This window comes from Caretta caretta, chromosome 5, assembly GCF_965140235.1.
Source record: "Caretta caretta isolate rCarCar2 chromosome 5, rCarCar1.hap1, whole genome shotgun sequence".
NCBI lineage: Eukaryota > Metazoa > Chordata > Testudines > Cheloniidae > Caretta > Caretta caretta.
Window position 1 is genome coordinate 93,187,924 of NC_134210.1, and position 24,257 is coordinate 93,212,180.

A 24,257-nucleotide genomic window follows, 5' to 3' on the forward strand; every position below is an offset into this window, starting at 1 on the left:
GAGTTTCCAGGGAGAGTAGCAGGGGATTGCAACATTGGACTCTACGTTGTTTTCCTATTCTGTGGGCTGCTGTGGAGTGTTGCTGGGCCATGGTCTTGGAGCAGTGTGAGGTGGTGCTGGGAGCTATGGGGCCTGCAAGTATACCTGACCCTTACACTGTCCCTGAGAGGAGGGTTGGGAGGCTCCTTGCACTCTCCTTACCCCACTGTCCTCAATTTCTCAGATGTATAAATAAATCCTACGCATAATCTGGCCCTGTATGTCAGTTAATTACGTTAAATGAAATAATCAGTTTGTTAAATATACTTATGTGGAAAAGCTCTGGTGCTTTCTGGGTTAAATATTATGTATTTTTAAATTGTTTTTAGCCCTGTGGTGTCCTTTCTAACTGTAAATTTTTTGCTGTGGAAGCATGCATAACACATCAGCATTGTGGGTCAATAAGAGGACACCTGGCGTCGTAAATAGCTACTCAGTGTCACTTTTCTGCTGATCAGAGGTGAATACTTTTAGGCTTAGTCTACACTAGCAATTTATGTCAGTATAACTGCATCGCTCAGGGCTGTGGAAAATCCACACCCCTGAGTGACGCACTTGTGCTGATCTGACTCGCGGTGTAGACAGCAACAGCATTAACGTTGACGGGAGGGCTTCTCCTGTCAACATAGCTACTGTCTCTCAGAAAGATGGATTACCTACGCCAACAGGACAAGCTCTCCCATTGGTGTAGGTAGTGTCTTCACGGAAGCGCTCAAGCTGCGCAGCTGCCTTGGTGCAGCTGCACTTTTGCAGCCTTTTAAGTGTCAACAAGCCATTACAAAGTAAAGCCCCATTTAGTTAAAAATGCAGCACATAATGAGAAGCACTGCAGTTACAGGTGCATCCTAGGGGAGGGAAATAGGAGTCAAATTGCTTTAACATTCAGAGATCCTGTAGTTACTAACTTGTTCAGTTATTATACTTGCCTGACAACTAGAGTGAATGAAAGGAGTTGGTCTGAATAAGATTAGATCATTCTAATTGTTCTGTAAGTGTCACAGGGACCATCAGTGGCCTCTGAATGTCTCCAGTAATGCTGCTTAAAAATTGGAATTTCTATTGTACATGAAATTCTGATATTTTGACCTTTTGTTTTTGCCCCAAATTGGGACAAAAGGTCAAAATACTGTTTGTTTGTTTTTTATGGAAAGTTTAGGAAAAAATTCAATTTATAAATGTCAGAATATCCCATATCAACGTTTTTGCTAGAAACTAGGTATTTCAACACTCCTGAATCAAAATATTTAATGTTGGCTAGGGTTGATATTAAATTGTCTGCCTGAGCTGCTGACCACGAGAGTGGCTGAGTTGCCACACGAGAGTTATAATTTAGATGCCCCATACTCCCATTCTTTTCTGTGGGCCAGGCTCCCTGGTAGGAGTCCATCTCCTGTATTGCACTATGGCAATGGGTTTCCCATGATTAAGGATCTGATTCTGTCACGGATTCCATGATTTCAACAGACCCTCCGTGACTTCTTCGTCTTTAGCCAGCCACGATGGTGGGGCTGGAGCAGCTGTCAGCCCCCACCCAGGAGCAGTGGTGGGGGTTGGAGTAGTGGCCTGGGGCCAGAACAGTAGCTGGTCGGGCTGGTGGTTAGCCCCCGCTGCAGGAGCAGCAGCTGGGGCTGGAGCAGCGGCCGGTCTGAGTCAACGCTGCAGAAGGAGCGGCGGGACTGGAGCAGTGGCTGGTGGTCAGCCTGTGGCAGGGGTCCAATTGTTAGTCGTCCCGTGTCGTGTGCCCACCCCACCCCACCCCAGGTATTTTTAGTAAAAGTCAGGGACAGGTCATGGGTTTCTGTGAATTTTTGTTTAATGCCCATGATCTGTCGGTGACTTTTACTAAAAATACCCGTGACAAAAAATCTTAACCTTACCCATGATGCATCATGGTGGGTCAGCCAGAGGGGAGACCACAGTGTATCAAAGGAGATGCAGTCCAGCCAGGGAGTCCAGTCCATAGAGAAAAATAGGGACATGAGACACCCAAACTGTCTTTCATGAGGGAGTGCAGCAACACAGGTGAGCAGAGTTTAATGTCAAACTGACCTGAAAACATTGTTTAATTTGGCTTACCCCCCACACACACACATTTTAAATAAAACATTTTGTTTCAGTTTTCCAGGAGAAATTTGAAAAATGTCAGTACAATTTGCAAATTTCCCAAAGAAGATTTTGATTTTGCATAAAGACTTTCTGTAGCAAAAACCATTGTGAGAATTCCCAAACAGCTGTAGTCTGCAGGGACCCTTTGCTGAGAAATACATCTCCCCTTCCTCACATGTAGAAGCCTTAATTTGGTCCTAAATATAAACGCTATTTCATAGTCTGAGACTAAATATAACATTAATACTCTGTGAGGTGTAGTCTAGGTTAATATCTATTTCTGCAAAGGTAGAAGAGAGTTATTAAGAGAGAATCTTTCAAAACTCTACATAGAACATTCAAAAAATGTACAATGGTGGAGCCTTTCAAAGGCACAAACAACAGTTAAGTTGTCTGTGTCTTTGACAATCTCCACCAATACACTACAGGAAAAAGCTGATGTAACTGCTCAGATGTCTCAAATACCCAGCTGAATGCTTCTTCCGCGTGTGTACTCAAACAAGCTATCCTTAAATTCCCCTAATCCCCACTGATGGAAGGTCATCACAGAAATTTGATCTTTTAAGCACTGTTTTGATCCCTCTTTAACCTTGAAGCAAAAAATCTAATCTGATGAATTAGCCTCAATTTTGCTTGGTAAATAATAGAAGCTGCAATGTTTAACTGAAATTCAACTCTGAGCAAAACAATTTTTTTCTTTTGGTGTTTGTGACACATGAAATAAATCTGCATCCTAGCATTTTAAGGCACACGCAGCTATGTACGGTGTTTTTCAGTCCTGGCATAGTGTATGGGAAACAGCAGAGACACTTACTTCAGCCTGGCCTTTTAAAAAGAAAATGGCAAACAAAAACAGCTTGCTTCAGTCAGGGATAAAAGGAACATTTCTTAACTCTCAAATTCTCCTGCATACCAAGTCAGCAGGGTCGTCACTTTCCAAGTGTCTCCTTCCTGCCTGAATCTGGGCCCAGGAGCTTCCTGACCCTGCCTGAGTGGAGATGGGAGAGAGTGCAAGTTCCTCCAGTCAGCATGGATTCACCAAGGGAAGGTCATGCCTGACCAATCTAATCGCCTTCTATGATGAGATTACTGGTTCTGTGGATGAAGGGAAAGCAGTGGATGTATTGTTTCTTGACTTTAGCAAAGCTTTTGACACGGTCTCCCACAGTATTCTTGTCAGCCAGTTAAAGTAGTATGGGCTGGATGAATGCACTATAAGGTGGGTAGAAAGTTGGCTAGATTGTCGGGCTCAACGGGTAGTGATCAATGGCTCCATGTCTAGTTGGCAGCCGGTATCAAGTGGAGTGCCCCAAGGGTCGGTCCTGGGGCCGGTTTTGTTCAATATCTTCATAAATGATCTGGAGGATGGTGTGGATTGCACTCTCAGCAAATTTGTGGATGATCCTAAACTGGGAGGAGTGGTAGATACGCTGGAGGGCAGGGATAGGATACAGAGGGACCTAGACAAATTGGAGGATTGGGCCAAAAGAAATCTGATGAGGTTCGATGAGGATAAGTGCAGGGTCCTGCACTTAGGACGGAAGAACCCAATGCACAGCTACAGACTAGGGGCCGAATGGCTAGGCAGCAGTTCTGCGGAAAAGGACCTAGGGGTGACAGTGGACGAGAAGCTGGATATGAGTCAGCAGTGTGCCCTTGTTGCCAAGAAGGCCAATGGCATTTTGGGATGTATAAGTAGGGGCATAGCGAGCAGATCGAGGGACGTGATCGTCCCGCTCTATTTGACATTGGTGAGGCCTCATCTGGACTACTGTGTCCAGTTTTGGGCCCCACACTACAAGAAGGATGTGGATAAATTGGAGAGAGTCCAGTGAAGGGCAACAAAAATGATTAGGGGTCTGGAACACATGACTTATGAGGAGAGGCTGAGGGAACTGGGATTGTTTAGTCTGCGGAAGAGAAGAATGAGGGGGGATTTGATAGCTGCTTTCAACTACCTGAGAGGTAGTTCCAGAGAGGATGGCTCTAGACTGTTCTCAGTGGTAGAAGAGGACAGGACAAAGAGTAATGGTCTCAAGTTGCAGTGGGGGAGGTTTAGGTTGGATATTAGGAAACACTTTTTCACTAGGAGGGTGGTGAAACACTGGAATGCGTTACCTAGGGAGATGGTGGAATCTCCTTCCTTAGAAGTTTTTAAGGTCAGGCTTGACAAAGCCCTGTCTGGGATGATTTAGTTGGGGATTGGTCCTGCTTTGAGCAGGGGGTTGGACTAGATGACCTCCTGAGGTCCCTTCCAACCCTGATATTCTATGATTCTATGATTCCTTATATCCCTACTCTAATGAGCTCCTTGTTAATCCCTTCCCTACTCACTTAGCATGGGTTATGTAGATCCTACTGCAAACTCTTTAGAATATATATCTGTAGTTTCCTCAATCGCCTACTTCCCACCAAGAAATTCTCTAAAATGCATTATTCCAGTGCAAGGTGAACAACATTTTATCGCGTGTAATCCAAGCTGTTTTGTAGATTGGGGGGGGGGGGGGGGATCAAATAAGTGCTAGTACATTTTCCAGTAAGTTCGTGATGGTCATTCTTTTTAAACACCCTAGTTAAAAACTGCTTTCCAAGCTGTTTTGTAGATTGGGGGGGGGGGGGGATCAAATAAGTGCTAGTACATTTTCCAGTAAGTTCGTGATGGTCATTCTTTTTAAACACCCTAGTTAAAAACTGCTTTTCTGGTTTTTAAATTTATTCCAGTCTTAATTTTTTTCTCCAACTTTCTCTGCCCTAGGATGAAATGTGGTGTGGGATATGTCAGGGAGGAGGAATGGGTTTCTTTTTGAGGCAGTTAGGGATGGGCTTTAAAATCAGCTTAACATAACTATGGAGCAGTGCTTGCCACCCAGAATACTGCCATTAATACTGATGCTTAACAGCCCTAAATTGTGAGTTGCACACATTCAGAAATGTGTTTTTTTTTTTAGAGGCATTTGTCTTTCATTCTCAATTGTACATGAGCAACCCACTGCACCACTAATTACAGCTGAATTTAGCTGTTTCTTCAGGCAGTCACCAGTTTGTTTCTAAATTAAATTACCGTACCACCCCATTAACAAGTACTGTAAATTACTTTGAGCTTGTTCTGCATGTTGGTACCATTACAATAGCTATGACAGACAATACTACAGACATTGTAGGCACTGAAAAAGCCCCTTTCTCTTGGTATTTTTTTACATTGCTTAGCGCCCCTATACAACTTTTAAAGGTTGATTTTGAGCTAGCATGTACGAGGCCCCACGGTGTTGATCATGCTTTGTGAAGTTGAACAGCGCACTTGCTGACCAACTGTTGCTGCAGAACAAATATCATTTTAATGTGGAGATTTTTCACATACATGAAAAATCTCAGTGGAAAGGCTGCTTCAAAAGTGACAAATGAGTATCAACCCATCCATACATCGGTTAAAACAGCTGCCTCGGTGGCTCAGCTCAATGTTGTTGCAATTGCTAGTTAAGTGCCCTAGTCCATCTACTGCTGAGATCCGAGTCCAAGATATTTGTATAGGTATGAGTCCATCTTGCAGGACTGAAAATCTCTCCCAACCTCATACTGTTTGTTGTTCCAAAGAAGACAATAATTTACTAAAGTTAGCTATTATTACCCTGTCCCCCGTGGGCTGTGAAGAGACCAAAACATGTCCATAATCACCCATTGTGCATTGTATGATCCTAATAGCGACACCATTCAATTTAAAATGTATTCTTTGTCCTTTCCCATTTTTGTTTTTGATCAGGTTTCCAGTTCTTGCTGGAAAAGGATAGGAACTTTTATGCTGATACGGGTTGAGAGTGTAAAATTTAGTATATGCAGCAGTTGTAAAGACTATATTACGTATCCAGTTCATTAATGGGATTAGCAAATATAGGTTTTAGATTCTGAATGGTCTCTCTCCTTATTTCACAAACATGAACATCTCCTTTGGAATAGAGGAGGAAAAAAATAAGGTCTAAATCACTGCTGGGGACTGATCAGTGGTGCTACTCTGCTTGAATGGATCTCTTTGGAATGCTGCTTGTATCATGCCAAATAGAGACAATAAATAGCAACTCTTACTCTATTATTAGAACACCATTTGTGTATATAATTGTGCTGTACTCTCTCTATATACTATGGTTATACTGTAACACAATGGAGTTGTTTTCTCTACCTTTGAGGTGCCCCCTATAAACTAGCTTTTACTGGAAAATGAAAATATTGTGTGTCAGTTTATCACAGCCTCTTAATTTTAAGTATGTGCTGTACTGTACATCACGTTAACTGCTGACCTCTGCTTTTCCTTTTCAGCACTGGCTTGAGCCCAACAAGTCCATCTCCAAGCAAATGAAATGTAAGTGCTAACAGCCCACTTTATGTCTTGGTACCCTGTTTTGAAATGCCCATGAGTTGTGTTGTGTTTCTCTGCAGTCATTTACAGTGTGTTTTGTTTGTTTCCTGGTGTTCTTGCTGAAGCCCTGTGAACTCTATACTCTCCTCACTACTTCTGATATTGTACAGCACTTACCATCAAGGCCCTTCATTATGACTACAGACTTTCTGGGTTAAGACTAAAACCAGATGCCTGGCAACATCTCTGGAGTGATTCAGTGCATCCTTCCCTCATGAAAAGAACTGAGTGCTCTGGCTCTGTTGTGCACCCAGGCCTTTTCAGACTATAGAAACAAGACACAGTGGCAATCAAACTGGAGTCTTCTGCCTTGTGGCAATGCAGAGTGTGAAGGCTGGTTCACCCTGAAAAGTTACGTAAGCATAGGATGTCTCTCGGATATGAAAAATCCACCTCCTCCCCACAAGAGACTTAGTTAAAATTGAACTAACCCCTTGTGTAAACATCACTAGGTCAGCAAAAGAATTATTCCATCGACCTAGCTACCACCTCTTAGGGAGGTGGATCACCTGCAGTGACGGGAGTACTCCCTCTCATTGCTGTAAGTAACTGTCTACACTGAAATTCTACAGCAGTGCAGCTGCATTGCTGCATCTGTACTGCTTTAGTGTTTTATGTGTAGACACAGCCCTGTACCATCGGTTCAGTCCACTAATCTCAAATGCTAGATCGTTTCAGTGGGCTGCTAAATACCAGGAACAGTCAAGCAGAAAATTACAACACATGACATTTGGCTATCAATTAATTTAAGGGTAGTCTTATTTTAATTTTTTATTTTTTTATTTTTCTCCCTCCCCTCCCCTGTCCCCCCTTCCTTCCCCACCCCAGAAGGGAGAGAGGAGGAGTGAGGTGGGAGAGAAAAGGAGAGTGACATAGAATCGTAGGACTGGAAGGGGCCTTGAGAGGTCATCTAGTCCAGTCCCCTGCAATTGTGGCAGGACTAACTATTATCTAGACCATTCCTGACAGGTGTTTGTCTAGCCTGTTCTTTAAAATCTCCAATGATGGAAATTCCGCAACCTTCCTAGGCAATTTATTCCAGTGCTTAACCACCCTGACAGGAAGTTCTTCCTAATGTCCAATCTAAACCTCCCTTGCTGCAATTTAAGCCTATTGCTTCTTGTCCTACCCTCAGAGGTTAAGGAGAATATTTTTTCTCCCTCTTCCTCATAACAACCTTTTATGTACTTGAAAACTATTCTGTCCCCTCTCAATCTTCTCTTCTACAATCAAAACAAACCCAATTTTTTCAATCTTCTCTCATAGATCATGTTTTCTAGACTTTTAATCATTTTTGTTGCTCTTCTCTGGACTTTCTCCAATTTGTCCATATCTTGCCTGAAATATGGCGCCCAGAATTGGACACAGTACTCCAGATAGAAGCCTAATCTGTGCAGAGTAGAGCAGAAAACTTACTTCTCATGTCTTGCTTACAACAATCCTGGCGATAATACATCCCAGAATGATGCTTGCTTTTTTTTGCAATGGCGTTACACTGCTCATTCATATTTAACTGGACGTTTTGGTTTCTATTCACTAGGAATTAATCAAAGATTTCTAAAAAGTTAGACTAAATCTTTTCACATTTGTCTGAGGTTCCTGTTTTCCAAAACCTTGCCCGCTCCTAAGCGGTCAGGTCAGCCAAGTTGCTTTGGAAATGTTATGGCCTGGATTATTTTTTCATAAATGGACCAATAACAAAGTCTTGTTCAGTAAGCAAAACTACTTTGATTGTCAATGATTTCCTTCCAGGAGCCTAGGAGAGTGTTTGCTTCATAGTCTATGGAGACTTGAAATCAGTCATTGGGGTCTGCTGCTTGATTTACTAAAGAGTGTTGTCAACCTGCTTTATTTATGACTGGAGGGAGAATTTTGCCCACATAATCTTTTTTATGGCATAATCTTTTTGAAAAAAACATGAATGCTTCAGTATAGAGTTGATTCCACTGGGTGGCAGAGTTCACATTACTTATATATGAGGCCATTTCATTATTTTAAAATGTGGTGAGACTGAAGAGGTGAAATTTAATGTTTGCTTTTATCTACTATGCAAAAAAAAAAAAAGGGTAATTCGTAAACAAATGTATTGATTGGAAGATAGAGCATCCTTCAAGAACCTCCAGCTGCCAGAAGTTGGGGCTGGACGACAGGGAATGGATCACTCAAAATTGCCCTGTTCTCACAGCAGGGACCTGCAAGTTTATTTGTCAAAGGCCATACACACCTAAGTCATCGTACCAATGATAACTAATAGGCACTTTTAAAAAATACCCAAAATGAATGTTCATTTTATCCAGCAAAAAGCATTTTTTCTTGTATAAATCAAAAATATCTAATATATCTCAGAGGTTCAGATTCAAAAGCCGTTTTTATAATTTAAGAGTATTCACTAATAAATAAATACATTAAAAAATAAAATCATGATTCCAGGTGGGCCAAAGGAAAACCTGAGATCAGTAGAGGATGAGGAGTATGAAAACAAGAACGAGGAAGTGATTGGTAAACAGACCAAATAGTTCAGCCTTCAGTTAAAAACTTCTGTGTGGGGGACTGGAGAAGGGGTAGGAGAGGGATGGTAGAGAGTATTTTACATGGAGTGTATTAGATAGGGACTTTATGTAAAAAGTTAGGAATAATAGTAAGCATAATGCAGAGAATTCAGAAAACAGTGATACGCTGTCATGGGGGACATCGGTTCCCTTACAGTGCAAAAATAGGCTGTTCTTACTACTAATGATTTAAAATGTTCTAAACGTAATTGACCAGTGAGATTTAGACAGGATTACGAAGCTCTTGGTTAGATAGAGCAAAAGTAGAGAAAAGCATGGAAAAAACCCATTTGTGTCTGTAACCAGACTGTTTACTTGATCTCAGCTGGCATATGCGGAGATTTAATTTTCCTCCAGCACAGTACCAAGCTTTCTATATATTGTATTCACAGAGAGTGCAGCATTGACGAGCAGACAGGAATGGATGGGAATAGTTTTCTTATGCATATTTTATTAGGGACTAGATTTCTTGGTGTTGAATAATACATAAAACAATTCAAACATAATCCCTATATTTAGTCATGTTACAAAGCTATCGTATTTCAGCAGCCATACATTCAATAGGTCGTCATAATTCTTGTAAGAAAGTTTTAAGGTACACTGGATAAGTTATATTGATTTTTTTTATATGATGCTCTGCAATTTCCTCCTCTTTAACTATGGTAAGAGTGTTATTTATATTTAGTAAGTATACCTGGAAGTGGAGAGGAATCTCTGCTCTATTTTGTCATGTAGTAATACATTAGCCTGCTTTGGGACAGCACAGTATGAGTGCTGCCACAGCATCCAGTCTTTCTCCGAGCACTTTACTTTTAGTTTTCTACCTTCATTAGTAAGTTCAGTGCATCAGAACATTTGGTGCACAAGTTCTAAGTATACCCCCTGGCCATTTTTACTGCCCTTAGTTCTGCCTGTGAAAGGAAACATAGTGTATTAGGCTCTCAAGGGTCTCCCATTTGTTGAACTACTGCCAGTTTCATTTTTTACTGGTCAAAAATCTGTCCAGGGCTAGCAATCAATAGATTTGTCCTGCACACTTCAGACTTCTTGTCAGTGGGATCAACTTGCACTAATGTATTATTAGAAAATTCACAAAGGTGCCCCTTTGGTAAGTAGGGTAGATGTCTTTGTAGAACTAGGAATTACATTTTTTTCTCTTCTGTACACATCTGTCCTTGGGGTGAATTTGCTATATTAAGAGTCATAAAGACAAAGCAACACTCCCTCCTCTCTCCTCCCAAAATGTTGATCTATAAAGTTTCCTTCTCCCTCCATCACCCTCAAGATTCTTGAGGCAAATTCTGCCCTTGGTTATGCCAGAATGGTTCCCTCAACAGCAGTGCTGAGTGTATTCAAGGGTGCAATTTGTCTACCCCTTTTTTTAAAAAAAGTAAATTGTGTGTATACTACGTACTGTAGCCATTCTGTAAACTTGGCTCATTGGGGAGAAACATTCAGTCCAATGGGGTCTAGTTCCCGACTGGCCTTTATAATTGTTATGGAAGGAAATGATATGATAAAAGGAATAAAATCTGTGAAGATCAGTTCTGTGGCTTGATTGGTAACACATTGCTCTACGATGCACAAAATCAGAGTTCGTATAAGCTTCAGCAGCCTGGCTCCTAGGATGAGCTGGGATGAGATTCTTGGCACGAGGCCATTGCAATTTGTTAATCTCTCACCACCTCCACTCCTAATGACATTGCTATCTGGGAGTAGTGTAATTTGTTTGCTATGCTAGCCAAAAGGGTTCAGGCAGCAGCGTTCTCTGAACATCCGCACCCGATGCTCCCGAGAAGAGGTGAAGTTAGGTAGTCCAGAATGAAGAGAGATGCAGAAATTAGACCTGTTCAGAACTTCATAACAAAATATTAAATCAAGCAAAGCTCACCTGACTTTCATTGTTGCAGTGAAACCTAAACCAAAGGCCAGGTTTGTCTAAGGCAGTGGTTCCCAAACTTTAACAACCAGTGAACCCCTTTCACTAAAATGTCAAGTCTTGTGAACCCCATCCTAAAAATGAATATTTCCAGGGATTTTCTCCTTTACCCGAGTATAAATTATAAAAGCAGTGATCTTGGAAATATAAAATTTGTTTTTATGCCATGCTTATTACACACTATTATTAATTATTATTTATCATTACAGTATTTTTACTGCATTATGAAAACAGCAACACTCTTCCAAGATCTCACTTTCGTAGCTTGTATCACTTTGAATAATCCTGTTCTAAGACAAGGCTCCTGTGTTTCGTCAAGGATTATCAGATGTGAAACAGCAGGAAGGTATTTAAGAAGCCAACTCAGAGAGTTCCTCCTGCACAAGCATTCAAGTCTTGAGCAAACACCACGCGTTACAACAAAGCTTAAACTTATTCTTCATAATAGTTTTAAAACAATACTAGCTTCCTATTTAATTTTAAAAACAGCAAAAAATATCCACGTCCCTTTCCATTTCTTATAAGGAGTCTTGAAGTTTAAAGCTCGTCAGTGTGATAGATATGCTTGCTTTGATCTGCTTAGCTCTTGGAAGTCCAGGGGCTCCAGGCTCCTGGCACCATGCTGCCCAGGGTCCCTATGGACAACTGTCTGCCATTAGGGAATTTTTTCCTGAGAACCCCCTGTAACATTTCATGAACCAAGAGGGGTTCACGAACCCCAGTTTGGGAACCACTGGTCTAAGGGTACATTTACATTGCAATTAAACCCCGCAGCTGGCCTATGCCACCCGAATGGGGCTTGGGCTGTAAGGGGCTGTTTAATTGCAGTGTAGATGTTTGGGCTCAGGCTGGAGCCTGGGCTCTAGGACCCTGCAGGGTTGGGGGTCCACGAGCTCGGGCTGCAGCCTGAGCCCAAACATGTATGCCACAATTAAACAGCCCCTTAGCCTGAGCCCCATGAACCCAAGTCAGCTGGCATGGGCCAGCTATGGGTGTCTAAATAAAGTGTAGACATACCCTAAGTGTTCTGAGTTTTAAAAACTGTCTGAAACTTGATTTTAATTGAGTTTGGTTCTGACTTTTCTGCAGCCTATTAGAAACAGACACTGAGAGAAAAATTCAATAGATGTGACTCCATGCAAAGCAAAGTGGGTAGAAAGGGTTTGCATGAATCCCTGTTTAAGTAGTTTTGTTAAATCCTATATTCCTTCCCATATGATCCCTTCCCTTTAACAAAGTCTTGTTAAAATACTTTGAATCATTAGGTTTGTCAACAGGCTGTGCTCTCTTCCTACCTGTGTTGTACAGTAATTGAGGAAGAACCTGTGATATGGAATTTATGGTGCATTTGGTATCCCTCTCCTCCCCCTCCCCCAAAACAAAAACCAAAAATCCCCACCACATACAGACTAGCATCCTCTCAGGCTCACTTACAGGTGTTCAGGAAGTGGATTGCATAAACATTTGATGTACTTGCCAAGAGGGGAAGCAGAATAGTGGCATATCCTCAGGGCTCTCCAGAGATTTTTCTGCAGAGCTGATGAACAATAGAAAATATTTGGATACTAGATTTTTTTTTTTAAAAGCCTGATAACTTTTAAGGTTAACACTGCCCAGGCAACATGGAACATCACTGAGGTAGGCAGAAAGTTTTCTGCATGCTTGCACTCTCAGAAATACAGAAATAGCTTAAACATCTGCTTTTGGACTTCAGTGACTGCCTCTCTTCCATGTTGTTGGTTGAAAGTAACAGTGTTATTGGGGGTATATATGGAGCCCTGTCGCTCTGTCCTCATGCAAAGGCAGTTTGTTTAAGAAATCCTACCAGTTGGCATGCCTCTCTACTTGCCACCCATCCATCTGAAGTTTCTGGATTATTTTTTACACCTGCTTTTCACGAGTTTTTGTTTCAAGAGGATTTTTCTGATATAAATAGCTGTTCTCCAGAATAGGGTTGCTTTTGATAATGATGACTCTGTGAACAAAGTGACGGAAGAAGTGAGTGTATAGTTTTTCTTAGGCATATCATTCTCCTGAAATTGTCTAGTCAACTCTCTTTGCCTTGTATTTGAAGAGCAGAGCTGTTCAGGTGGGTTTGCTTTGAAACATTTATGAGACAGATACTTGTACACCAGTGTGTGTAGTGAAAGGACACAAGGCCCTCATTAGTCTAGAAATCATTGTTGATGCCTAGTTTCAACTAAGAACTTCTTACAATTAAGTGTTGCTTTCTGCAACTGGGTATCAATACAAACATTACAATTAATTGCCTGGAAACATGCCATGTAATGTGTAAAGTTCCTTCACATGGAATTTGTGTCTTGATTTACTGCAGCTGACAGTTTCAATGTAGGATATAATTCAAGTGGGTTTTATTCCATTTACTTCCTTCACCTCCCGAGTTCTGTTAGTATATAAACTGGTGAATTAATAACCTAATTGTGAGGAAGTTGCAGCCAATGCAATTCTCTTTCCTACAATCCTTTGAAATAATTATAGTTATGAATATATTTAAGCAATATGGCAAAGCCTCACAGGAGGAAATCATGACGAAGCCTTAGGGCATTTTTTCTACAGCAGCTGGTTCTTATCTGACAGATAAAGGACTTTTCTGACAGAAAAGCCTTATAGCTATTATAAACCCAATTATATTCTCCTTGGGGTTTTATTTTTGTTTGGTTTTTTGGTGGAGAAATTTTCTTTTGAAAATGAAGTTCTGTTTTATTTGTCACCGTTTCCACTTTTAATGTCTGAGTGATTGGTTGAACGTAATTTTGTTTTAGGAAAGTGACTGGCAAGCTTGATAATCATGTTTCCCCTGAACCAGTAGTGTTCGTTGCTGTTCTTGTGGTCATGCCTGCTGTCATAAAATGTATAGGAATGTGTGAGAGAGATGATTATTTTTTCTTGCTGTTGATTTCAGTGCTGTAATATGCACAAAATGAGGACTTTACTTGCTGTTCACTTACGATGAAAAGATTGTTTACTAGGATTCCATTAGGCTTATGATTATTTTAAAAGTAAAATGGGGGAAAGAACTCATATGAGTTCCCCCACCCCCATGTTGGTTGATCTACCTCATTTATCAATGGTGGGGGGGGGGAAGGAGAGTACTGTACCTAATAACCTTCAATTCAAAAGAAATATAGGATATCTTGTAGTCACTTTCCTGGGTTTGGATAGATAGGGTCTGTCAAGGTTCCTTCCCCACTCTGAACTCTAGGGTACAGATGTGGGGACCTGCATGAAAGATCCCCCTAAGCTTATTTTTACAAGCTTAGGTTAAAAACTTTCCCAAGGTACAAACTTTGCCTTGTCCTTGAACTGTATGCTGCCACCACCAAGCATGTTAAATAAAGAACAGGGAAAGAGCCCACTTGGAGACGTCTTCCCCCAAAATATCCCGCCAAGCTCCACACCCCCTTTCCTGGGGAAGGCTTGATAAAAATCCTCACCAATTTGTACAGGGGAACACAGACCCAAACCCTTGGATCTTAAGAACAATGAAAAATCAATCGGGTTCTTAAAAGAAGAATTTTAATTAAAGAAAAGATAAAAGAATCACCTCTGTAAAATCAGGATGGTAAATACCTTACAGGGTAATCAGATTCCAAACATAGAGAATCCCTTTAGGCAAAACCTTAAGTTACAAAAAGACACAAAAACAGGAATATACATTCCATCCAGCACAGAGTATTTTACTAGCCATTAAACAAAAGGAAATCTAACGCATTTCTAACTAGATTACTTACTAACTAACAGAAGTTCTGAGACTGCATTCCTGATCTGTTCCCGGTAAAAGCATCCCACAGACAGACAAACCCTTTGTTTTCTCCCCCCCCCACCCTCCAGATTTGAAAGTACCTTGTCTCCTCATTGGTCATTTTGGTCATGTGCTAGCGAGGTTATCTTAGCTTCTTAACCCTTTACAGGTGAAAGGGTTTTGCCTCTGGCCAGGAGGGATTTTATAGCACTGTATACAGAAAGGTGGTTACCCTTCCCTTTATTTTTATGACAGGGCCACATTTGTTCTGAACAACACTGTAATTAGGATCATAGGACAGAACTTGTTAGTGATGTTGTCATCTTTCTTTTCAAAATGTCCATGAAATGTCACATGCTAAGGGGAAAAATATTGAAGATTTTGGGCTAGATTCATGATCCACGTCCGCCTATGGGCTACTCTGCAGCCCAAAATAGCCACAGCACAAGGCACTATACCTATGGTTACTCTTCATCCAAGACCCAATGCTGGCCCAATGCTGTTCTTGCTCCTGGGGAATTCTCCCTGGGGCTGTTATGGCTCTTTTATGTCGCCGCACATCGCCAGAATGGGGACCAGAATTTGACCTTTCTTTATCTCTTTAGATGTGTTTTTCCCTGTGTGAAAAACAATGGCTTGAACCAAAGCCCCCACTGAAACCCATGGGAGTCTTTTCATTGACTTCAGCGGTCTTTGGATCAGGCCCACTATGTGTTAGGGCCCTGAACTAGCCTATAGCATGTACTAGCTCTTTATGTGGTGATTTCATACATGGCTAGCTCTGAATCTGACAGCAGCTCTTTTCATTTCTGGGGGGGAGGGGTTTCACTTGACCTTCCACTTTGCCCCCTCACAGCGCACCTGATGAGTATACAGTAAACCTCCAGAAGTTTACTCCCTTCTCTGTTTTACTGCTGGATTGCAACTGTATTTGAAAGACGTTGGCATTGTGTTTGATAACAAGGAACCAGATCCAAAGTCCACAGAAGGCAAAGCCAATGTGAGTCTTTCTTTAGACTTCATTTGGCTTTGGGTCAGGCCTATGATCAATTAGCTTCAGTATTCAAACACTGACCATGGCATAGTCACTGTATTGTACATTGTGGAGTAACAGAAATATACAGAGAAAAGATAGAAAACTCTGTGCCATTGTGAGTTGAACCAAACTCATTGCTTTGTCTCCATTTACTTATTTATTCTCTTCTCCACTAACACCTTCTACTTGTGTCCTTTCCCTTTCTTTATTTTTGTCTTTTATTGCACTCATATTTTTCTTTTTTTGCACTCCTCCCAATGTTTCTTTTGACTATTTATTTATTTAAAAAAGTGCAATATACATTCTGTAGTGGTTAGCCATATATACAAATATGAAATCTTGTAAAATATATTCCTCCTAAAAACAAGTATAACAACCACCACCTTAAAAAAAATACAAACAAACAAAAAACAAATAAACCTAAAAATCCAACCATAACAAAGAAGGAAACAAATGTTTGTTTCCTATCACTTCCGTACATGATATGAAAGTGACTTCACAATTCACAAGGCATTATAACTAGCACATGAGTTAATAAGTCTGGGAAGCTGCTATATATATGTATCCAGATATCGAATAAGTCTAACGGGAGCTTTGTGAGGGACTTCTCCAGGTGAAGGAGAAGCGATTATGTGACCCTTGGGGTAAGTTTGTTGTCTGTTGTGTGTGTTTGTGTTGTGGTGTGCTTGCTGCTGGACTGAAATATACTGTGTGGTCTGTTTGTTTGGGGGACTGTGTGGGTGCTGAGCCTAGCGGCCTGCTAGGCAAGGCTGAGAGCTTCTTAACAAGGCTTTGATCCCTAAGCCCTTTAGCACCCAGCAACCTTTAACCAGAGGGCGGGGCTACTCAGGAAGACGGGGGCTTTAAAAAGCCCGCTGCTAAGCAACCAGAGGAGCTAGGGGACAGGAGCGGCTAACGGGAGTTTTGTGAGGGAGTTTACAATGGGAGTGTGAGGAGGGGCTACATACACTTAACATTCCTTAAACTTCTTTAAACTTAAGCCAAGAAACACCACCTGATAAAAACAGCAACAAAGGAACCAGCTGCAGGAGTAAAAAGAGAATGCACGCAGACGTCCAGCAAAAAAGTGGGGGTGACCCAGTTTATTACACCCAATGCAGCATTTATGATTACCTGCCCTGTGGGCAGGTGGCATATGTGTGCATTCGGTGCAAGGAGCTCCTGGCCCTCAGAGACCAAGTACGGGCTTTGGAGACCAGGGTGCCTGAGCTGGAGGAGCTAAGGGAGACAGAGAAGTACACAGATGAGACTTTCCGGGACACAGTAGAACAATCCCATCCCCGGTCTGACAGCCTCTGTGCTGTTGAGGAGGATGAAAGTCTCAGGGAAGGAGAACATCCATCTGGAGCAGAGGGAAACGATCCCATAGATTGGACCCTCCTCCCAGATGATGATGTGGTATCCTCTCGCACTGAGGATATCTCTCTGGGGGAGGGAACTCCATAGGAAGAGACAGGTATTAGTAATGGGTGATTTGATCATTAGAAACATAGATTGCTGGGTTTGTGATGACCGGGAGAACCACATGGTGACTTGCCTGCCCGGTGCGAAGGTTGCGGATCTCTCGAGACCTCTAGATAGACTTACGTGTAGTGCTGGGGAGCAGCCAGTGGTCATGGTACATGCATGTACCAGTGACAGAGGGAAGGATAGGAGAGAGGTCCTGGAGGCCAAATTTAGGCTGCTAGGTAAGAGATTGAAATCCAGGACCTCCATGGTAGCATTCTCTGAGATGCTCCCAGTTCCACGTGCAGGGCCAGTTACACAGGCAGAACTGCAGGGTCTCAATGCATGGATGAGATGATGGTGTACGGAGGAGGGGTTTAGATTTATTAGGAACTGGGGGAACTTTTGAGAAAGGGGGAGCCTATTCAGGAAGGATGGGCTCCACCTAAACCAAAATGGAAACAGATTGCTGGCACTTAACATTAAAAAGGTTGTAGAGCAGTTTTAAAACTAAGAGCTGGGGGAAAGCGGACAGGTGCGGAGGAGTACGTGGTTTGGACAGAGGCATCCCTTAGGGGAGGATCTAGTAATGGAGATTCTCCATGACCTAGTAAGGAGGAGAGGATGGAAGATAAAATACAGGTAGGATCTGATGAGAAACAGTCAAATGAAAAATGTCTTATTCAATTACATCATGTAATGGGAGACCGCTAAAAAGTGACAAGTTTTTAAACTGCTTATATACCAATTCTAGACGTCTAAATAATAAGATGGGTGAACTAGAGTGACTTGTATTGAATGAGGTTATTGATCTAATAAGCATCACAGAAACTTGGTGGAATGAGAATAATCAATGGAACACAGTAATACCAGGATACAAAATATATTGTAGGACAGAACAGGTCGTGCTGGTGGGAGAATGGCACTATATGTGAAAGAAAGCATAAATCAAATGAAGTAAAAATCTTAAATGAACCAAACTGTACCATAGAATCTCTATGGACAGTATTTCCATGCTCAAATAATAAGAATATAGCAGTAGGGATATACTACCGACCACCTGACCAGGATAGCGATAGTGACTGTGAAATGCTCAGGGAGATCAGAGAGGCTATTAAACTAAAAAAACTCAGTAATAATGGGGAATTTCAACTATCCCCATATTGACTGGGTATATATCACCTCAGCAAGGGATGCAGAGAGAGCTTCTTGGAGCAGGTAGTCCTGGAACCAACAAGAGGAGAGGCAATTCTTGATTTAGTCCTACGTGGAGCACAGGATCAGGTCCAAGAGGTTGAATATAGCTGGACCGCTTGGTAATAGTGACCATAATATAATTAAATTCAACATCCCTGTGGTGGTGGTGAAAACACCCCAGTGGACCAACGCTGTAGCATTCAATTTCAGAAAGGGGAACGACACAAAAATGAGGTGGTTAGTTAAACAGAAATCAAAAGGTACAGCATCAAAAGTAAAATCCCTGCAAGCTGCATGGGAACTTTTTAAAGACGCCATAATAGAGGCTCAACTTAAATGTATACACCAAATTAAAAAACATAGTAAGAGAACCAAAAAAGAGCCACCATAGCTAAACAGTAAAAGAAGCAGTGAGAGGCAAAAAAGCATACTTTAGAAAGTGGAAGTTAAATCCTAGTGAGGAAAATAGAAAGGAGCATAAACTCTGGCAAATGAAGTGTAAAAATATAATTAGGAAGGCCAAAAAAGAACTTGAAGAACAGCTAGCCAAAGACTCCAAAAGTAATAGCAATTTTTTTTAAGTATATCAGAAGCAGGAAGCCTGCTAAACAACCAGTGGGGCCACTGGATGATCGAGGAGCACTCAAGGATGATAAGGCCATTGTGGAGAAACTAAATGAATTCTTTGTATTGGTCTTCACGGCTGAGATTGTGAGGGGGATTTCCAAACCCGAGCCATTCTTTTTTTAGATGACAAATCTGAGGAACTGTCCCAGATTAAGGTGGTGTTAGAGGAGGTTTTGGAACAAATTAATAAATTAAACAGTAATAAGTCACCAGGTTCAGATGGTATTCGTCCAAGAGTTCTGAACGAACTCAAATGTGAAATTGCAGGACTACTAACTGTAGTCTGTAACCTATCATTTAAATCCGATTCTGTACCAAATGACTGGGCGAATGTGACACCAATTTTTAAAAAGGGCTCCAGAGGTGACCCTGGCAATTACAGGCTGGTAAACCTGACTTCAGTACCGGGCAAACTGGTTGAAACTATAATAAAGAACAAAATTGTCAAATACATAGATGAAAATAATTTGTTGGGGAATAGTCAACATGGTCTTTGTAAAGGGAAATCATGCCTCACCAATCTACTAGAAATTGTTGAGGGGATCAACAAGCATGTGGGCCAAGGGGATATAGTGGATATAGTGTTCTTAGATGTTCAGAAAGCCTTTGACAAGGTCCCTCACCAAAGGCTCTTAAGCAAAGTAAGCAGTGATGGGATAAGTGGAAGGTTCTCTCGTGGACTGGTAACGTTAAAAGATAGGAAACAAAGGGTAGGAATAAATAGTCAGTTTTCAGAACGAGGAGACATAAATAGTGGTGTCCCCCAGAGGTCTGTACTGGGCCCAGTCCGATTCAACATATTCATAAATGATCTGGAAAAAGGGGTAAACATTGAGGTGGCAAAATTTGCAGATGATATAAAACTACTCAAGATAGTTAAGTCCCAGCAGACTGTGAAGTGCTACAGAAGGATCTCTCAAAACTGGGTGACTGGGCAACAAAATGGCAGATGAAATTCAGTGTTGATAAATGCAAAGTAATGCTCATTAGAAAACATAATCCCAACTATACATGTAAAATGTTGAGGTCTAAATTAGCGGTTACCGCTCAAGAAAGAGATCTTGGCATCAATGTAGATAGATCTCTGAAAACATACACTCAATGTGCAGCAGCAGTCAAAAAAGCGAACAGAATGTAATCTGAATGGTAATCAGAATGGTAATCATTAAGAAAGGAATAGATAATAAGACATAAAATATCATATTGCGTCTATATAAATCCATGGTGCGCCCACATCTTGAATACTGCGTGCAGATGCGGTCGCCCCATCTCAAAAACGATGTATTGGAATTGGAATACAATTGGAATTGGAGTTGAGAAAACATGATTAGGGGTATGGAACGGCTGCCATATGAGGAGAGAGTAATAAAACTGGGACTTTTTGAGCGTGGAATAGAGACGACTAAGGAGGGCTATGATAGCGGTCTATAAAATTGTGACTGGTGTGGAGAAAGTAAATAAGCGTTTACTCCTTCTCATAACACTAGAACTAAGGGCCACCAAATGAAATTAATAGGCAACAGGTTTAAATGGGCGACGGGATGGATCACTCGATTACCTGTTCCGTTCATTCCCTCTGGGGCACCTGGCATTGGCCACTGTCAGAAGACAGGATACTGGGCTAGATGGACCTTTGGTCTGACCCAGTATGGGCATTCTTATGTTCTGATTTATGGGATCATATTCACTCAAATGTCTATATGTCTTGCATCCATTCCAACTTTCTTTTTTTTTTCCTCCTTGGTAATTTCTCTTTGCCTGTTTTGTCTGTTTTCTCTTATTTCTTTTAAAACTCTTCTCTTTCCCAAGCTGATTAGGCATTCAGAAAAAGCAATGCTCCCAGGTATATTAGGGAGGTTAGTGTTGATACGTGCCAGCATGAATATTCATTAAAATTAAAGGCCTGTGGCAGCTTAGTGGTAGCCATGGGAAAAAAAAAGGTGTTCACATTGGTAAGTGTACAAAGAATTGAGTTGTTGAGAGGAAAGTGCAGTCTCTGTGCTCATTCCATCACTTGTCTCTCTTCTGGCAAAGCTGTGGTGGTGGTTTATAGAATATTGACATTTGTCCACAAATGTCTGCTTTCCTAATAAACAGTGTTTTCTTATAAAATAAGGTTAATTTTTATTTAAATCTAAAAACTGAAATGTATTAGGGCTGTCGATTAATTGCAGTTAAGTCACGTGATTAACTCAAATAGATTAATCTCGATTAAAAAAAATTTATCGCAATTAATCACACTGTTAAATTTCAATTGGTATTCTATTGTTTGTTAAATATTTTTGAATGTTTTTCTACATTTTCAAATATATCTATTTCAATTACAACACAGAATGCAAATTGTACAGTGCTCACTCTATATTTTGCAAATATTTGCACTGTAAAAATGATAAACAAAAGAAATAGTATTTTTCAATTCACCTCATACAAGTTCTGAAGTACAAGCTCTTTATCATGAAAGTGCAACTTACAAATGTAGTTTTTTTGTTACATAACTGCACTCAAAAACAAAACAATGTAAAACTTTAGAGCCTACAACTGCACTCAGTCCTACTTCGTGTTCAGCCAATCTCTAAGAGAAACAAATTTGTTTACATTTACGGGAGATAATGCTGCCCACTTCTTAATTCCAGTGTCAACTGAAAGTGAGAACAGGCGTTCGCATGGCAGTGTTCTAGCTGGCATTGCAAGATATTTACGTGCCAGATGCACTAAAGATTTGTATACCTCTTCATGCTTCGGCCATCATTCCAGAAGACATGTTTCCATGCTGATGACACTCATTTAAAAAAAATGCATTAATTAAACTTGTGACTGAACTCCTTGGGGGAGAATTATGTGTCTCCTGCTCTGTTTTACCTGCATTCTGCCATATATTTCATGTTATAGCAGTCTCGGATGATGACCGAGAACATGTTTGTTTGAAGAACGCTTTCACTGCAAATTTGACAAAATGCAAAGAAGATACCAATGTGAAATGTCTATAGATAGCTACAGCATTCAACCCCGGCTAAAGAATCTGGAGTGCCTTCCAAAATCTGAGAGGAATAAGGTGTGGCACATGCTTTCAGAAGTCTTAAAAGAGCAACACTGATGTGGAAACTACAGAACCCAAACCACCAAAAAAGAAAATCAACCTTCTGCTCGTGGCATCTGATTCAGATGATGAAAATGAACATGTGGTGGTCTGCACTGCTTTCGATCGTTATCGAGCCGAACCAGTCATCAGCATGGATGCATGTCCTCTGTAATGGTGGTTGAAGCATCAAGCGACATATGAATCTTTAGCGCATCTGGCATCTTAATATCTTGCGACATGCAAACTCCTGTTCTCACTTTCAGATGACATTGTAAATGAGAAGCAGGCAGCATTATCTTCTGCAAATGTAAACAAACTTCTTTGTCTGAGCGATTGGCTGAACAAGAAGTAGGACTGAGTGGACTTGTAGGCTCTAAAGTTTTACATTTGTTTTATTTTTGAATGCTGGTTTTTTGTACATAATTCTATATTTGTAAGTTGCACTTTCATGATAAAGAGATTGCACTATAGTACTTGTATTAGGTGAATTGAAAAATACTATTTCTTTTGTATTTTACAGTGCAAATATTAAATCAAAAATAAATACAAAGTAAGCACTGTACCCTCTGTATTGTGTGTTGTAATTGAAATCAATATATTTGAAAATGTAGGAAACATCCCAAAATATTTAAATGGTATTCTATTATTGTTTAACAGCATGATTACTTTTTTATCTATTATATATAGGCCGTCAAACAATTAAAAAATTAATCTGTGGTGATTCCTCCTTACTGAATAGATCATGGTCTCTTACTTTCACATTAGTACTGCTCTGCGCTCATGGTTCTCTCACCCTAGCATGATTACTATATATTAGGGCTCCCGGGGCTGCAGTTACACTTAAGTGCTCACTGGAAACTGTATTATTGGAATAGAACTACAGAATCTCCCTGCTGCCATGTTAAGGCATGAAGTAAGAAAGTGTAATGCTGTGTTCATTAATATACGCGCGCTCTCTCTCTCGTGTGCTGTCTTCCTCTCAAAATGTGTGTGTGTATAATAGGCAAACACTAAAATGACAGCTGAAATATCAGATCAGTGAAATAGATATAGATTGTGTTACTGTAATTTTACTGGAGTAATTAAGCACTGCATATATCCTCTTTGGAAAGGTTAAAACATTTAAACTTAATCAAACCCCACTGCTGATACAGTACTTCAGTTTGAGATCTGATTATCTGAAAGTGATGATGATCTCTAATTACAAAACTGTTGGTTCAGATACAGGTAAGTTGTTTGCAGACACAAATGAAATTCAGTGAATGGCTTGTTCCATTTTGTAATCTAGGCATTACCATCACCAGGAAAAACAGTTATACAGGACGTATTTGCACTTCACTGCAACAAGAGAGGAGTTTAAAGCTTCTGATTTACTATGTTAATTGACATGAAAAACAGCTACATTTTTTTCCACTGCATGTGTTGAGCAATAAATACTGTGAGGCGCAAAACCATGTAATTGATTTGCGTAGTTTGGCTGGATCCTGCATATGCTTTGGACTTTCCTGTAATATGTTCCATAGAATATTTTTATTTTTTGTTTTTGTTTGGTGTGCTGCCTGATGTTGCAGAGCAAATCATCTCACAGGCTATTTGGTAAGACTGTTGAAAGCTTCTCCTGGAGTGTGATTGAGGTGATGTTCTTTGCTGCTGTTCTCATGCTTTTTTTTTTTTTAATAATGTTTCAGCTCATCCACCATATACCATGTGCTTTAGAGTGAAATTCTACCCACATGAACCCTTGAAGATTAAAGAAGAGCTCACCAGGTATTTTTTCTGTCTGTGCATTTAATGTAAATCTTTACCAAGTCAAGAAATCATACATTTAGTTGCAGGATTGGTCTCCCTTGGTTCACAACAAAATGTAAAGTCACATATGCTGTGCTAAACATTTGAGCTGTTACTAGCATTTATTTAACATATATTTATTTTTCACTTTTCCAAGCACTCTTTGGGAGCTTAACTGATTAACATAAACGAGCGGTGACAGAGTGTGGGTTCCAACGGAATGCACCATAGATTGAGGCAGTGGTTAGAATAGGAGACT

General features: G+C 40.7%; 1 protein-coding gene across 2 annotated transcripts in view; it reads left to right on the plus strand.

Moving 5' to 3' along the window:
* The window catches only part of FRMD3 (FERM domain containing 3), a 219,218-nt gene that overhangs the window by 100,563 nt on the left and 94,398 nt on the right, over positions 1-24,257 (plus strand). For both annotated transcript variants that reach the window (XM_048849947.2, XM_075128687.1), the window contains exons 3-4: positions 6,454-6,496; positions 23,899-23,977. In XM_048849947.2, coding sequence (XP_048705904.1) covers positions 6,454-6,496; positions 23,899-23,977 — 122 coding nt within the window. The remainder of the gene's footprint in view (positions 1-6,453; positions 6,497-23,898; positions 23,978-24,257) is intronic.